Source organism: Oncorhynchus gorbuscha, unplaced genomic scaffold, assembly GCF_021184085.1.
Source record: "Oncorhynchus gorbuscha isolate QuinsamMale2020 ecotype Even-year unplaced genomic scaffold, OgorEven_v1.0 Un_scaffold_2356, whole genome shotgun sequence".
Lineage (NCBI taxonomy): Eukaryota > Metazoa > Chordata > Actinopteri > Salmoniformes > Salmonidae > Oncorhynchus > Oncorhynchus gorbuscha.
Genome location: NW_025746894.1, coordinates 1,612 through 17,500, shown reverse-complemented (window position 1 = coordinate 17,500; position 15,889 = coordinate 1,612). Strand labels below are relative to the sequence as shown.

Below are 15,889 nucleotides of genomic sequence, written 5' to 3'. Positions count from 1 at the left end.
TGTTAGTGCTGTTCAGAGACCTTGGCAGTCGAAGGGTCCGTCAGGCTTGTATCCATTGTAACAGGTGCAGGTGTAATTTCCTGGTGTGTTTGTACATTTACCAAAACCACCACAAACCTTCTCAATCTCCACACACTCATTCACATCTGGGGGGACATAGATTTAATATGCCAATATTTACAAAGTTCCACAAATCAAAGCACACAAAACTAGACAGCGTTCAGCAATTTTATTTTCTGTTAAAAAAACATCTTGCAGCAGACAGCAGACAAATTCACACATATATATTCACAGGGTTAAAAACAGCAAAACATGCAAGTATGTCATTCATAGCAGCCCTGAAATTCAAACTCTGATCTCATGTTATTGATATGATTGGTGCAGTAGGTGTATGAGTGGTAAACATACCTGTGCAGGGGTTGCGGGTTGGGTTGAGTGCCAAGGCTGGGTCTGAGGGTACAAACCCCTCTAGACAGCTACAGTTGTAGACTCCTGGTGAATTAGTACAGTTGGAATGTGGACCGCAGAGATTAGCGGTCTCCTCACACTCATTGATATCTGTTGGGGAGGGTTAGGACAGAGTTAGAGGCCATCTTCTACATCAAGGGTGGAAAAATAATGTCCCGGTCTGCTAGTCAATTCAATGCAGCCCGCAGTGGATTGTTTTCTAAGAAATACTTGTTCTGTCCTTTAAATACATTTTGAATAACACATCTGCCATTTCTGAATCCTGATGTGGCTCTTGAGCCAAAAAGTGTGCCTACCCCTAGTCCTGTTCGACAGACAGACAGACAGACAGACAGACAGACAGACAGACAGACAGACAGACAGACAGACAGACAGACAGACAGACAGACAGACAGACAGACAGACAGACAGACAGACAGACAGACAGACAGACAGACAGACAGACAGACAGACAGACAGACAGACAGACAGACAGACAGACAGACAGACAGACAGACAGACAGACAGACAGACAGACAGAGACAGACTGATCAAACACGTAGGACTGTCTAAACTGATTTAACTGATAAAACCAGACAGCCCATTACATAGCTACTACGGCACTTCTACCTTGGCAACCGTAGGATTCGTTTGTGGGTAGATGTTTTGGAGGTATCTTGTATCCAGAGACACATTGACAGCCTCCATTTTTGGTTGTACTACACTCTGCAAGGGGACCGCAGGAGTCTGCCACACAGTTCCTATGGTCTGAACAGAGAGAACAGACACACAGTCTACTTTAACAGTCTACTATTTTAGGTTGGAACAATGGGACACAAGAGCAGGTTCACTTCAAGTCAGATATAATGTCTCTGTGACCTTAACAGATTGACTGCTTCAAAAACAAGTAGCTTTCTTTCTGATTTACTACTTTTTTACTATACACCAATCCATCAATTAAACTTCAGATAAAGTACAATTTAACAGCTCAATATACTTAAGAGCTAAATAGACAATAAAATGTGTTTGGGAGGAGTACTGTACAAGTCAAATAAAAAGCAGGGATTTCTCAACTCGCTACTCACATGTCACATAACCCATGTAGTTGATTGGGTGGTTGTTCATCTGCCTGTACACATAGAATCCTCCAGAAGAGCAGTAGATCACTTGAATAGCTACATTGTAATTACAGCAGGAACCTGTGTTTCCACACGCGTTGCCCGTAGTTGGAGTCTCAGACTCAGACTGAGGATGTGTAAAGGTCAGATGGATGGGATAATATACCCCGCTGTAATAGAGTGGAGCACATTGTGGAATGACGGTGTCCCCTCCGATCCCGACGTAGCGCACCCATATGTTTGTTCGCTGTATGTCGGTATTGATGGGGTAGCCGGGGATAGAGGAAGAGCTGAAGACATAGTTACGTCGAGGCTCATCCAGAGCCGTGTAGCCATCACAGGAACCTGGGTGGAAGAAGAAGACAATAGAGCCCCAATGCCAGGGTTTAGCTATGGGACCACTGTTCCATCATCAGGAGAAACTGGACACATTGGCCTACGATGAGTTACTTCTCTACTGTGAAACCTCCTACCACATATCAGAACTCATAATCAAACTGATCACATAGAATACAAATAAGGACATGCAGGGGTTATTTAAAGAACTTCCCACAGAGCATAGACATCAATTCAACGTCTATTCCACATTGGTTAAATGTAATTTCATTGAAATGACGTGGGAACAATGTTGATTCAACCAGTCTGTGCCCAGTGGGTACTTACCATTAGGATAAGAGGAAGTCCCAATGATGAACAGAGAACCTGAAAGGAAGGAGAAGACAAAGTCAAGGGCAGGCAGTAAATGGTGATCATTTGGGCTAAAATACTGAAATATCAGTTCACTCACCCAGGAGTAGAGACAGAGAACAGTAGCTCATCCTGACAGATCCCTCTTCCAGGGCTGAATACATTGAATACCTTCACCCAGTCTAACCCATACGTGCATCCCAAGAGAAACATCTCAATTTGCACACCATCCAAAACTCTGTTATCAGAAGGTTTGAGACTTATGCAAATGATCTATTTTAGGTTTGGATACAAACCTCCATCTTAACAAAACAAAGTGAGGGAGACGATGGCTGAGGTAAGAAGCTAGTCTTTCACTGATGGCATGGATGGGGAAGAGGTGGATGTCATCCATTTTGAGGCCTGCTCTGTGGTAAATGCTCATAACACAGCCTCAGACAATTACAATAGGCAACTCAAATTGGCTTTGCAATTCAGAAGCCTACTAAGGATTTTCTTGTAATCTCTGGAAATATCCAACCATCAAGACTAGGCCTATAGCCTAGAGATGTTATGCTTGTGGTGTGGCTTGACCACAGATCAGATCTGGTCGTTGTTAGCCTTCTGTAATTGAAATGCATCTTTAAAAATTATGACCTATCCCAGTAGCCCACTTGGCCCTTATAGCCGACATGGCAAAATATAACTACATATGAATGTTGGACAATCAACGAACAGGCCTATATGGTGAAGTGAGTGCTACAGGCTCCTCACACCACCAATATGCTCTCATTCACACAAGGGTTATTACAGATGGGATGGAGGCAACGATGAGTATAAACCTTAGATTAATCCCAGGGGCTGGTTTGAAGCCACTATGCAGCCATGTTTGTGCTCCTCCACCGTTGTAAAAAGGTTTTTGGAAGATATATATATTTTGAGAGCACTAATGTTACTGTCTCCACTACAACAACAAAATACATTTAATTACTGTAGAATTCCATTCATTCCTATGGAGGACACCTCTTTCTGATGAGTAGCTTCATAGCGTGATGGAGTGACACTGTGGATGGACGAGACAGAACAAAGACAGAAAGAAGAAGTAGAACCTAGAAATCAGTAAAATAGTGCGTCATTGCTCACTGTTTTGCCTGTGCTGTCAATTTGTCTTGTAAAGCTGGGCATGCTCTGTTGCATCTGATGATCTCTATGTAAATACAGCACGCCGACAAGACAAATGGAAAATAAAGAAACCAAGAACAAAAACACGTTTTTCAACTCCCTGTGTTCACGTGAATAAGATTTGAGAAGGTAAATCGCAGCTGTCTTTGTGCAAACCTGGTTTTATTTGTGAATGTATTTTCCACCATTATCTGCAGTCCTCTCTCAACATGCTTTCAGGGGTTCAGACCGGTTCATTTGAGTGATGAGGAGGCCAAAGCAAAGATTCTATGTAAAGCCCACTTATGTCAATTCTCTGAGTCTTCATTTGTATACTAGTCTATAATGTTTTTGTTTATTTGCTTCTTGATATTTCTGTAATAGTATAGTATTCCCTTCCTTATTCTGAATTTCCAATAATTGCAAAAAAAACAATGTAGTTAGATGAGCATTTCCCAGTCCAGGGGCCTCATTTATCAAAGGTGCATGCACACAAAAAGACTCTAAACCTAAGGTGCATTCAGTTCACTTGAACGTTTGCTAAGTTGCGGAACGGTTTGTACTGAACAACACATTTACCCAAAACGTTCTTTCTTGTATGTTATTGAACAGGTTTTGAGGTACTTTTGCTCCCGTTTGGTGGGTGTGGCGAGGTGTGGCTTGAAACAAGGAGTGACCTATTTAAAGGGCATTGGGCATGCTGACTGCGTTCCCCAATCCACAACCCAACTCCACACAGTTTTTCAACTGGTCGTTTAGTACAGCACCGTGTCTGTTCAATTAAACATTCCAGAATGTAAAGACTTACTGAACGCAGCCCTTGTGTATGTATGCCAGTGTTCCTGCAAAAGTTGGTATTTATCAATTATGAACTCGACAGGAAAGTATAATTTTTTCCACAGTCCACATACTCTCAGATCATGCGTATGCACAACTTCTAGTGTATTGCAAGCAAATATTGTTATTTTGAGAGAAATGTTTAAAAAATGTATGCAGATGAATTATAATAATGGTAGTTTAATCTAAACATTATAGTGTAGGCCTAGTGATAAAACAGATGCATTTGCTGTTGGTAAGGAGATCGCAAGGCAGCATGTGGCTTATGTGCTTATTTTACTTGTATTATATACTCCTAAATCATAATCATATTGCAGGACGTCTCTCCTTTACTGACATGACTGACTTATTCCCACAACACAACAAATATTAGCCTACCATTTATCCATCACTCATTTAATAGCCAAACTTCCTTGAAAATAAATAGCTAGACAGGTAGCCTATTTAAAATATTTGACAGCTTAGGCTACAGTAGGCCAATTGCAGTGCAATTGGAGCACAACATCATAGCCTATTTAAATGTGGAGCCAATACCAAGGGAGGAGATAGAAACACAATAATCTATTGATAAACAAAATAATCCGGGCTGCTCAAATTAGTATGATATGTTACGTTTGGCATGGTATGTATTAATTTGTGGATGTCCATCATATGTTACTCATTACAATTCGTATGATATGTTACGAACTACAATTTGTATGATATGTTACGAACTACAATTTGTATGATATGTTACGAACTACAATTTGTATGATATGTTACTCATTACAATTCGTATGATATGTTACGAACTACAATTTGATTGATATGTTACGAACTACAATTCGTATGATATGTTACGAACTACAATTTGTATGATATGTTACGAACTACAATTTGTATGATATGTTACTCATTACAATTCGTATGATATTTTACGAACTACAATTTGATTGATATGTTACGAACTACAATTTGTATGATATGTTGCGAATTACAATTTGTTGTGGCTAATGATAGCTAGATGGTTAAATTTAGCTAGGCTATGGGTTAGGGGTTTAGGTTAGTGTTAAGGTTAGGATTAAGGTTAAGGGTTAGGTTAAAGGGTTAAGGTTAGGGGAAGGGGAAGGGTTAGCTAACATGCAAAGTAGTTGCAAAGTTGCTAAAAAAGTAGTATGCAGTTGCAAAGTTGCTAATTAACTAAAATGCCAAATGGTGTTTGTGATGAGATTCGAACACGCACCTTTGTGTTGTTAGACAATCACGTTAATTCAAACACGCAACCTTTGGGTTGCTAGACAATCGCGTTATACACCCATCCATCCATCCACCCCAACCAACCACCCCCCTTTAGTTTTGCCTTAAGTAACCTTCTGTCTTATGTAACCACACCACACCAAACGTAACATATTATATTCATTGAGTATCCCAGATGTTTTACTATGTTATGTCTAGTCTATGAGACCAGGTTGAACTATTGTACAACAATTTGTATTTTCCGTAGAAGTTTGCTGTAGCATTGTTCAAATAGACAATCAAACTTGCAAAATGTGCTGCCAGTGTTTGGCACTTTTTTGTTTTTTGTTAGAAAAGGTCACTGCAAAAGATAAACACATTACACCAACTACTTTAGATAAATGTCATCTAATTTGCCATTGCATTATCTTTTAGAAACTTTCATAGCATCTTCAACATCTCCAAATCATACAGCAAATGAGGGTGTTTTTGTACCATAAAAGGTGAACGGAGTGCGTTTTCCAGGCAGGGTTGTAACATTTACATTTACATTTAAGTCATTTAGCAGACGCTCTTATCCAGAGCGACTTACAAATTGGACACTCCTTCACAAGTGCACAAATATAGTATGGCTGTAATTTATCAATGAAAATGTGTATATATTGCCCGATACAGTTTGTTAAATAAAAATAATTTGAGTCTTGACAAATTTGCAGCAAGGTAGAACCACAGCAGGTCTCTCAACAGTTGTCAACCAGATGTTTTCAATCATTAATCGTCACCAAGGATTTAAAGTAATTGTACAGTGAAAATCTCACTTTTAAAAGTCAATTTCTGTTAACTTGTACGCAAATAATGTTGACCCGTTATACTCGTACTTGTGGCCAACGCATTAAAAATCACACCTCAAACTTTTATCTCAAAAACTGTTTACAATATGCTTGCTATTTCCTCACAGAGGATGATGTCATCTAACTGCAATAATTATACTTTTTAGAAGGAATTGTAATGAATTATAGGTCATATTTCGTAGATAACTGGAAACAATGGACAGTTGTTTTAATAATAGGATATTCTTTGGTTTCGCGGCACGAGCCTATGGCACCTATCTACTAAGAACTAAGTGCTGTTTGAATTTGTTTTCCGGCCGACCATTATTCTTGACGGAACGGTTGGCGGAAAGCAGCAGGACTTGTCATGTGTTAGTGTTATTTTAGATCCTTAGTACGTCCCTACCGAAATAAAGGAAAAGGTTTATGGTTAGGTTGGGTAGGGACGTCCAAAGGATACCAGATAGTACTAACCCAAGACAAATATTTAACTAACGACTGCATGAGTAACGTTAGCTACCAGATATTAAGTGCTAGATACATTCTAATATGAAATGTTATCCACGATTTACGTTTGATTACCTATGAAGCAACATCTTTTTGTTTCGCACATTTTGAAGAGGTAGGTTGACTGGGTCAATATATTTATTGAGTGTCTTAGCCTACTGGTAACTAGCTACAGACTAACGTACAGTAAGTAGTAACTTAGCTCTATCAGAGGAAGAGGCGAAGCCTTTAATATCCAAAATATATGGTTCTATAGCTAACGTTCGTACATAAATGACCACAACTGCCTTTTGATGAGTCATTTCTGCATATGCTGAGACCGAAGTCAGTTAAGCATGTCCTATAGTGTTCTATCTTGCTATGAACTGAAAAAAATGTCGTTATACTTCAACAGGTGATCACTTACAGGTGACTGCTTGACTAAGAATAGGGGCATACTGCCTCTGTATACAGTCGACCATGGCTTCATTGGTAAGTATTGGGTGTATGGTTTACTTGTAGGGTCAACATGACGGTATCAGTCTATTGCTCAACACATTTGCTTCATCTGTTGCTTGCTTATCTCATTGTCAGGCTTGCTGGGCATTAATATGGAGATGGTCCTCCCTTTACTGCTATAGCAGCCTCCACTGTTCTGGGAAAGCTTTCCACTAGATGTTGGAACATTGCTGCAGGGATTTGCTTCCATTCTGAATTCGGCCACTAAAACATTAGTGAGGTCGGACATTGATGTTGGGCATTTAGGCCTGGCTCTCAGCCGTCATTCCAATTCATCCAAAAGGTGTTCCTTGAGGTTGAGGTCAGGGCTCTGTGCAGGCCAATCAAGTTCTTCTACCGATCTCGACAAACTATTTCTGTATGGACCTTGCTTTGTACACGGGGGCATTGTCATGCTGAAACAGGAAAGGTCCTTCTCCAAACTGTTGCCACAAAGTTTGAAGCACAGAATCGTCTAGAATGTCAATGTCTGCTGTAGCGTTAAGATTCCCTTTACCGAAACTAAGGAGCCTGAACATGAAAAACAGCCCCAGACCATTATTCCTCCTCCATCAAACTTTACTGTCTGCACTATGCATTGGGGAAGGTAGTGTTCTCCTGGCATCCGCCAAACTCAGATTCGTCCTTTAGACTGCCAAATGGTGAAATGTGATTCACCACTCCAGAGAAGGCATTTCCACTGCTCCAGAGTCCAATGGAGGCAAGCTTCACATCACTTTAGCCAACGCTTGGCATTGTGATTTTAGGCTTATGTGCAGCTGCTCGGCCATGGAAACCCATTACATGAAGCTCCTGACAAACAGTTCTTGACCTACGTTGCTTCCAGAGGCAGTTTGGAACTTGGTAGTGAGTGTTGCAACTGAGGACAGACGATTTATACGGGCTTCGGCACTCGGCGGTCCCGTTCTGTGAGCTTGTGTGGCCTACCACTGTGTGGGTGATCCGTTGTTGCTCCTAAATGTTTCCACTTCACAATAACAGCAGTTAAGAGTTGACCGGGGCAGTTCTAACAGCATAAATTCTACGAACTGACTAGTTGGAAAGGTGGCATCCTTTGAAGGATTTGAAAATCACTGAGCTCTTCACTAAGGGCATTCTACTGCCAATGTTTGTCTACTGAGATTGCATGTCTGTGTGCTCAATTTTTATACACCTGCCAGCAACGAGTGTGGCTGAAATAGCCGAATCCACTCATTTGAAGGGGTGTCCACTTACGTTTGTATATGTAGTGTAGCAAACTGTGTGTGTTTTTTTACAGGGTGGCAGCAGTTCCTCTTCTACAGAGTACATAGTCCGGGTCCCCAAGTAAGTACTATCCAAGGCCTACAGCCATTGGGTTCTCATTTAACATTTGACCACAGCAGGGCCAATGTGTACAACATTCCCGACTCTCTGTCTAACCGTTAATAATCATTGCTTGCAATACGGTTATGGAACCTCACTCTCCTTTCAAATCACCCCAAAATAATTGTCCAAGTACAAAAGACACTTAACGTGCATCATTTTAACACGGATTCCCACAGAGTTTTTTTTGCGTTGCACATTTACCTGAACTATCTGAATTACGACACTTCCTGAGCTAATGGAAACGCGGGAGTGAACACACATAAAAAAAAACATCTCAAACAAAAACCTTGGGTGATAAAACAGCTAACTTTCCCTAAGTGTATCTTCTGTATGTGTAGTGTTCCAAGCAGGACATACAATTTACTTTTTGGTTCACCAGCCACTGTGTCAGGTACATTTAAAAAAATCTACCAGCCACTCAGATCTTTACATTACAGTATTAATCTAAAATATATATATTTTTAAATAATTCCCTCCTGAATCTACATACAATGGTTTATAATGACAAAGTGAAAACAGGTCTTTAGACATTTTTGCACATTTTATAAAAAAAATATAAATAGATCCCTTATTTACATAAGTATTCGGAGCCTTTGCTATGAGACCCTAAAAATGAGCTCCGATGCATCCTGTTTCCATTGATCATCCTTGAGATGTTTTTACAACTTGATTGAAGTCCACCTGTGGAAAATTAAATTGATTTGACATGATTTGGAAAGGCACACACCTGTCTATATAAGGTCTGTGGAAAAAGTCAAGAGGTCTGAACACTTTCAAATGCACTGTACATGATGTGGTATCTACATGAATCATGACATAGCTTACACCACTAACCTGTGTGTGTGTGTAGGAACACCAGTAAGAAGTACAGCATCATGGCCTTTAACTCTGGGGACAAAGTAAACTGCTCCTCCTGGACCCAGGTATGCAGGCCAACTCTCTGGGAAACTCCCTCTCATTACAACTTTCCTCAATAGCCTACAAGAACACTCAATGATTCTCTCTCCCTGTCTGTCTCCTTCGTTCTCTCTCCCTGTCGTCTGTCTCTCCTTCGCTCTCTCTCTCCCTCCCCGTCTCTCTCTCCCTCCCCGTCTCTCTCTCTCCCCCCTCCCCGTTTCTGTCTCTCTCCCCCTCCCCGTTTCTGTCTCTCTCTCTCTCTCTCTCCCCCCCCCGTCTCTCTCCCCACCTCCCCCTCTCCCCCCACCTCCCCGTCTCTCTCCCCCCACCTCCCGTCTCTCTCCCCCCACCTCCCCGTCTCTCTCCCCCCACCTCCCCGTCTCTCTCCCCCACCTCCCCGTCTCTCTCCCCCTCCCCTTCTCTCTCTCCCTCCCCGTCTCTCTCTCTCCCTCCCCGTCTCTCTCTCCCCTCCCCGTCTCTCTCCCCACCTCCCCCTCTCCCCCCCCACCTCCCCGTCTCTCTCCCCCACCTCCCCGTCTCTCTCCCCCCACCTCCCCGTCTCTCTCTCTCCCTCCCTCTCTCTCTCCTCCCCGTCTCTCTCTCTCCCTCCCCGTCTCTCTCTCTCCCTCCCCGTCTCTCTCTCCCCTTCCTGTCTCTCTCTCTCCCTCCCCGTCTCTCTCTCCCTCCCCGTCTCTCTCTCCCTCCCCGTCTCTCTCTCCCTCCCCGTCTCTCTCCCTCTCTCTCTCTCTCCCCTCCCCGTTTCTCTCTCTCTCCCCTTCCCGTTTCTGTCTCTCTCCCCCTCACGTTTCTGTCTCTCTCTCTCCCCCCTCCCCGTTTCTGTCTCTCTCCCCTCCACGTTTCTGTCTCTCTCTCTCTCTCCCCCTCCCCGTCTCTCTCTCCCCTCCCCGTCTCTCTCTCCCCCCCCCGTCTCTCTCTCCTACTCCCCGTCTCTCTCCCCTCCCCGTCTCTTTCCCTTCCCCGTCTCCCCCTCCCCGTCTCTCTCTGCCCCTCCCCGTCCCCCTCCCCGTCTCCCCCCCCATCTCTCCCCCCCCGTCTCTCTCTCCCCCTCCCCGTCTCTCCCCCGTCTCTCTCCCCCTCCCCGTCTCTCTCTCTCCCTACCTGTCTCCCCCCTCTTCCCCCTCTCTCTTCTCTCCCCTCCCCGTCTCTCTCTCTCCCTCCCGTCTCTCTCTGTCCCTACCCGTCTCTCTCTCTCCCTACCCGTCTCTCTCTCCCTCCCGTCTCTCTCCCCCTCCCGTCTCTCTCCCCCCGTCCCCGTCTCTCTCTCCCCCGTCCCCTCTCTCTCCCCCGTCCCCGTCTCTCCCCCCTCCCCGTCTCTCTCCCCCCCCCCGTCTCTCTCCCCCCGTCCCCGTCTCTCTCCCCCCGTCCCCGTCTCTCTCCCCCCTCCCCGTCTCTCTCCCCCTCCCCGTCTCTCTCCCCCTCCCCGTCTCTCTCCCCCCTCCCCGTCTCTCTCCCCCTCCCCCGTCTCTCTCCCCCTCCCCCATCTCTCTCCCCCTCCCCGTCCCCCTCCCCGTCTCCCCCCCCCGTCTCTCTCTCTCCCCTCCCCGTCTCTCTCTCTCCCCCCTCCCCGCCTCTCTCTCTCCCCCTCCCCGCCTCTCTCTCCCCCTCCCCCCTGTCTCTCTCTCCCCTCCCCCCTGTCTCTCTCTCCCCTCCCCCCTGTCTCTCTCTCCCCTCCCCGTCTCCCCCCGTCTCTCTCTACCCCTCCCCGTCTCCCCCCGTCTCTCTCTCCCCCCGTCTCTCTCCCCGTCTCTCTCTCCCTCCCCCGTCTCTCTCTCCCTCCCCGTCTCTCGCTCTACCTTCCTCTCCTCCCCTTCTATTATTTATATTACCTTCTACACTTCATCTCCCTACTCTGCTCCCGTTGTCCCATCCGTCTCACGCTCTGTCTTCTCTCCTCCCTCCTTTCCCCTTCCCCCCAGGCTCGTATGGAGCGGGACATGAGTAACAGGAGGATGTATGGTGTGGAGGAGACTGAGGAGGGGGCGGCAGGCAGTGAGTTTGGGAAGAAGCAGAGGGAGGAGGCACGCAGGAAGAAGTTTGGAATAGTCACCAGGGAGTTCAAGGTGGAGGACCAACCCTGGATCCTCAAGGTCAACGGCAAGGCAGGGAAGAGGTAGGCTCCACACAGGCCTTGATCTTACCTTTACTTAGCTCTGGTCTCTCACAAATACTTACCAAGCCATCCTTTGTCTTTCTGTCGATCCGAGGGCAAGGAGGAACTCCCATATAGCCTGAACTATCCTTTATTATCAACATGTTTCTCTCTGTTTCAGGTTCAAGGGAACGAAGAAAGGGGGCATAACGGAGAATGCGTCCTACTACATCTTTACCCAGTGTCCCGACGGGGCCTTTGAGGCCTTCCCCGTCAACGGTTGGTACAACTTCGTGCCCCAGGCCAAACACCGCACGCTGACCGCCGAGGAGGCAGAGGAGGAGTGGGGCAGGTGAGGAGAGGGTGAAGTGGAGGGGAGAGAGACAGGAGAAGGGGAAATACTGAGGGGAAGAATAAAGATAGGGGGTGCAAATTCACCCCTCAGGTAAAAACACTAGGGGGTAGATGTGGGGGAACGTACTGGGGTACACACTACTTCCCCTCCCCCTCAGGAGGAACAAGGTGGTGAACCACTTCAGCATCATGCTCCAGAGGCGCCTGCGGGAGCAGGAGAGAGGGCCGGACGATGACGACGAGGAAGGCGAGAAGGGGGGGAAGAAGAAAAAGAAGAAGGGAGGAAGAGGAGGGGACCTGCGCATCCATGACCTGGAGGATGACCTGGAGCTGAGCAGTGATGAGAGCGACAGCAGCGGAGGAGAAGGTGAGGAGAGATGAGAAGAGTTGAGCAGTGATGAGAGAGACAGCAGTGGAGGAGAAGGTGAGGAGAGAAGAGAAGAGAGTTGAGCAGTGATGAGAGAGACAGCAGTGGAGGAGAAGGTAAGAAGAGAAGAGAAGAGTTGAGCAGTGATGAGAGAGACAGCAGTGGAGGAGAAGGTAAGGAGAGAAGAGAAGAGAGTTGAGCAGTGATGAGAGAGACAGCAGTGGAGGAGAGAAGAGAGCTGAGCAGTGATGAGAGAGACCGCAGCGGAGGAGAAGGTAAGGAGAGAAGAGAGCTGAGCAGTGATGAGAGAGACAGCAGTGGAGGAGAAGGTGAGGAGAGAAGAGAGCTGAGCAGTGATGAGAGAGACAGCAGTGGAGAAGTTGAAGAGAGCTGAGCAGTGATGAGAGAGACAGCAGTGGAGGAGAAGTTGAAGAGAGAAGAGAGCTGAGCAGTGATGAGAGAGACAGCAGTGGAGGAGAAGGTGAGGAGAGAAGAGAGCTGAACAGTGATGAGAGCGACAGCAGTGGAGGAGAAGGTTTTTCTTGTGTTTTTTTCACCTTTATTTAACCAGGTAGGCAAGTTGAGAAGAAGTTCTCATTTACAATTGCGACCTGGCCAAGATAAAGCAAAGCAGTTCGACAGATACAACGACACAGAGTTACACATGGAGTAAAACAAACATACAGTCAATAATACAGTATAAACAAGTCTATATACGATGTGAGCAAATGAGGTGAGGAGGTAAATACAATATAGCAAGTAAAACACTGGAATGGTAGATTTGCAATGGAAGAATGTGCAAAGTAGAAATAAAAATAATGGGGTGCAAAGGAGCAAAATAAATAAATATATTAAATACAGTAGGGAAAGAGGTAGTTGTTTGGGCTAAATTATAGGTGGGCTATGTACAGGTGCAGTAATCTGTGTGCTGCTCTGACAGTTGGTGCTTAAAGCTAGTGAGGGAGATAAGTGTTTCCAGTTTCAGAGATTTTTATAGTTCGTTCCAGTCATTGGCAGCAGAGAACTGGAAGGAGAGGCGGCCAAAGAAAGAATTGGTTTTGGGGGTGACTAGAGAGATATACCCGCTGGAGCGTGTGCTACAGGTGGGAGATGCTATGGTGACCAGCGAGCTGAGATAAGGGGGACTTTACCTAGCAGGGTCTTGTAGATGACATGGAGCCAGTGGGTTTGGCGACGAGTATGAAGCGGGCCAGCCAACGAGAGCGTACAGGTCGCAATGGTGGGTAGTATATGGAGCTTTGGTGACAAAACGGATTGCAGGAGCTGAGCAGTGATGAGAGCGACAGCAGTGGAGGAGAAGGTGAGGAGAGATGGACGAAGGTGAGGAGAGAGGAGAGCTGAGCAGTGATGAGCAACAGTGGCGTGCGATTTCATCTTTCCTCGATTTGTTGCATCCTCTCGTCTTTACCTTCTCCAATACAGTTGAGAACGAGGCGAGGAGATGGGATGTGAGGAGTCGCAGAAAGGTCAACTGAGATGGAGTAGAGGAAAGTGACAGCAGCTTCTGTGGAGAGAAGGATGGAAGAGAGGATGGGAGGGAGGATGAATGGAGGGAGGGAGTAGAGAAGGATGGAAGGAGGGGGAGAGAAGGATGGAGGGAGGGAGGAGAGAAGGATGGAGGGAGGGAGGAGAGAAGGGAGGGAGGAGAGAAGGATGGAGGGAGGGAGGAGAGAAGGATGGGAGGAGAGAAGGATGGGAGGAGAGAAGGATGGAGGGAGGGAGGAGAGAAGGATGGAGGGAGAGAAGGATGGGAGGGGGGAGAGAAGAATGAGGGAGGGAGGAGAGAAGGATGGAGAGAGGGAGGTCAGAAGGAAGGATGGAGGGAGGGAGGAGAGAAGGATGAAAGGGGAGGTGGGAGGGAGGGAGGAGAGAAGATGGAGGAGGGAGGGAGGAGAGAAGGATGGAGGGAGGGAGGGAGGAGAAGGATGGAAGGAGGGTGGAGAGAAGGATGGAGGGAGGGAGGAGAGAAGGATGGAGGGAGGGAGGAGAGAAGGATGGAAGGAGGGTGGAGAGAAGAATGAGGGAGGGAGGCGAGACGGAGGGAGGAGAGAAGGATGGAGAGAGGGAGGGAGGGAGGGAGGGAGGAGAGAAGGATGAAAGGGAGGTGAGAGGGATGGAGGAAGGGAGAGCCCAGTAATGATGAGAATGAAAGCAGAGTAAAAAGGGGCATGGGAGTCATTCAACCTCAAAAAGCACAAGAAAAGTTTTGGACACCCACCAATCAGATTGATCTGAAATGGTATCTGCAGTTAGAAACAGATCAGATTAGCATTTCTTGAACGTTATTTTTCTGAAAGACAATTAGAACTCAAATTGAAAGCGTGTTGATTGCACCCAAATTGGCCATTTAAATTGATAGGATTTATATAATATTCAATAAATATAGTTCCTAACATCCGATATGGACCAAACTTCTTCTTAACAATGATTAAGACGTGAGGAATCCAAACAAATGGTGAAAATCACCACAGACCCCTTAGTTGTCTGGACTTCACAGAGATCCACACACACACAAGAAATGAACACAGATGCAATGTATTTTATTATTTTTTTACAAATATTTTACATTATAATTTGGGTAAACAACATGTACAGCAAAGTGTTTCTGATATTGTGATATGATATTGATATTTAACAGGAAAAAATGCAACCGATTTCAACGTGGATTATCCATGTCGGTGCTCATCACTAGTATACAGTGTGTATGAACCACGTGTCTGTTAGCTGAAGACGCATCTCAATGTCCAACAAATAAGTACATTTTACATGTTCAACTGTTGAATTGTTAGAAGGTGCATCTCTCTTTACGTTCCCTCTCTTTTCTCTCCTCCTCTTCCTGTCAGATGGAGACAGCAAGCCCAAGAAGAAAGAGGGGGATGTGAAGGGGAAGGGGAAGGGGAAGAAGAAGAAGAAGAAGAGGGGCAGTGACAGCGAGGCTAATGAGGACAGTGACGATGGAGACTTTGAGGGCCTGGAAGTCGACTACATGTCAGATGAGAGCAGGTGACACACACACACACAGACTCAAAGATACACACACACACACACAGACTCACAGATAAACATACAGATACACACACACACAGACTCACAGATACACACACACACAGACCCACAGATACACACACACACACACACACACACACACACACACACACACACAGACAGACTCGCAGATACACACACACACACACACACAGACAGACTCGCAGATACACACACACACACAGACAGACTCGCAGATACACACACACACACACACACACACACAGACTCGCAGATACACACACACACACACACAGACGTGCAGATACACACACACACACACACACACAGACTCTCAGATACACTCACAGATACACACACACTCACAGATACACACACACACACACACACACACAGACTCAGATAAATATACAGATACACACACACACACACACACACACACACACACACACACACACACACACACACACACACACACACACACACACACACACACACACACACACAC

General features: G+C 45.8%; 1 protein-coding gene across 1 annotated transcript; it reads left to right on the top strand.

The window, feature by feature from the left end:
• Positions 1-6,692: 6,692 nt before the first annotated feature.
• On the top strand, positions 6,693-15,378 carry LOC124025696 (general transcription factor IIF subunit 1-like; the record flags this gene model as incomplete). Its single annotated transcript, XM_046339035.1, has 8 exons — positions 6,693-6,896; positions 7,176-7,252; positions 8,538-8,584; positions 9,477-9,549; positions 11,461-11,654; positions 11,815-11,985; positions 12,146-12,354; positions 15,219-15,378. Coding segments are annotated over exons 2-8 (866 nt in total), but the record flags the coding sequence as incomplete, so codon positions are not given.
• Between the last annotated feature and the right edge of the window lie 511 nt (positions 15,379-15,889).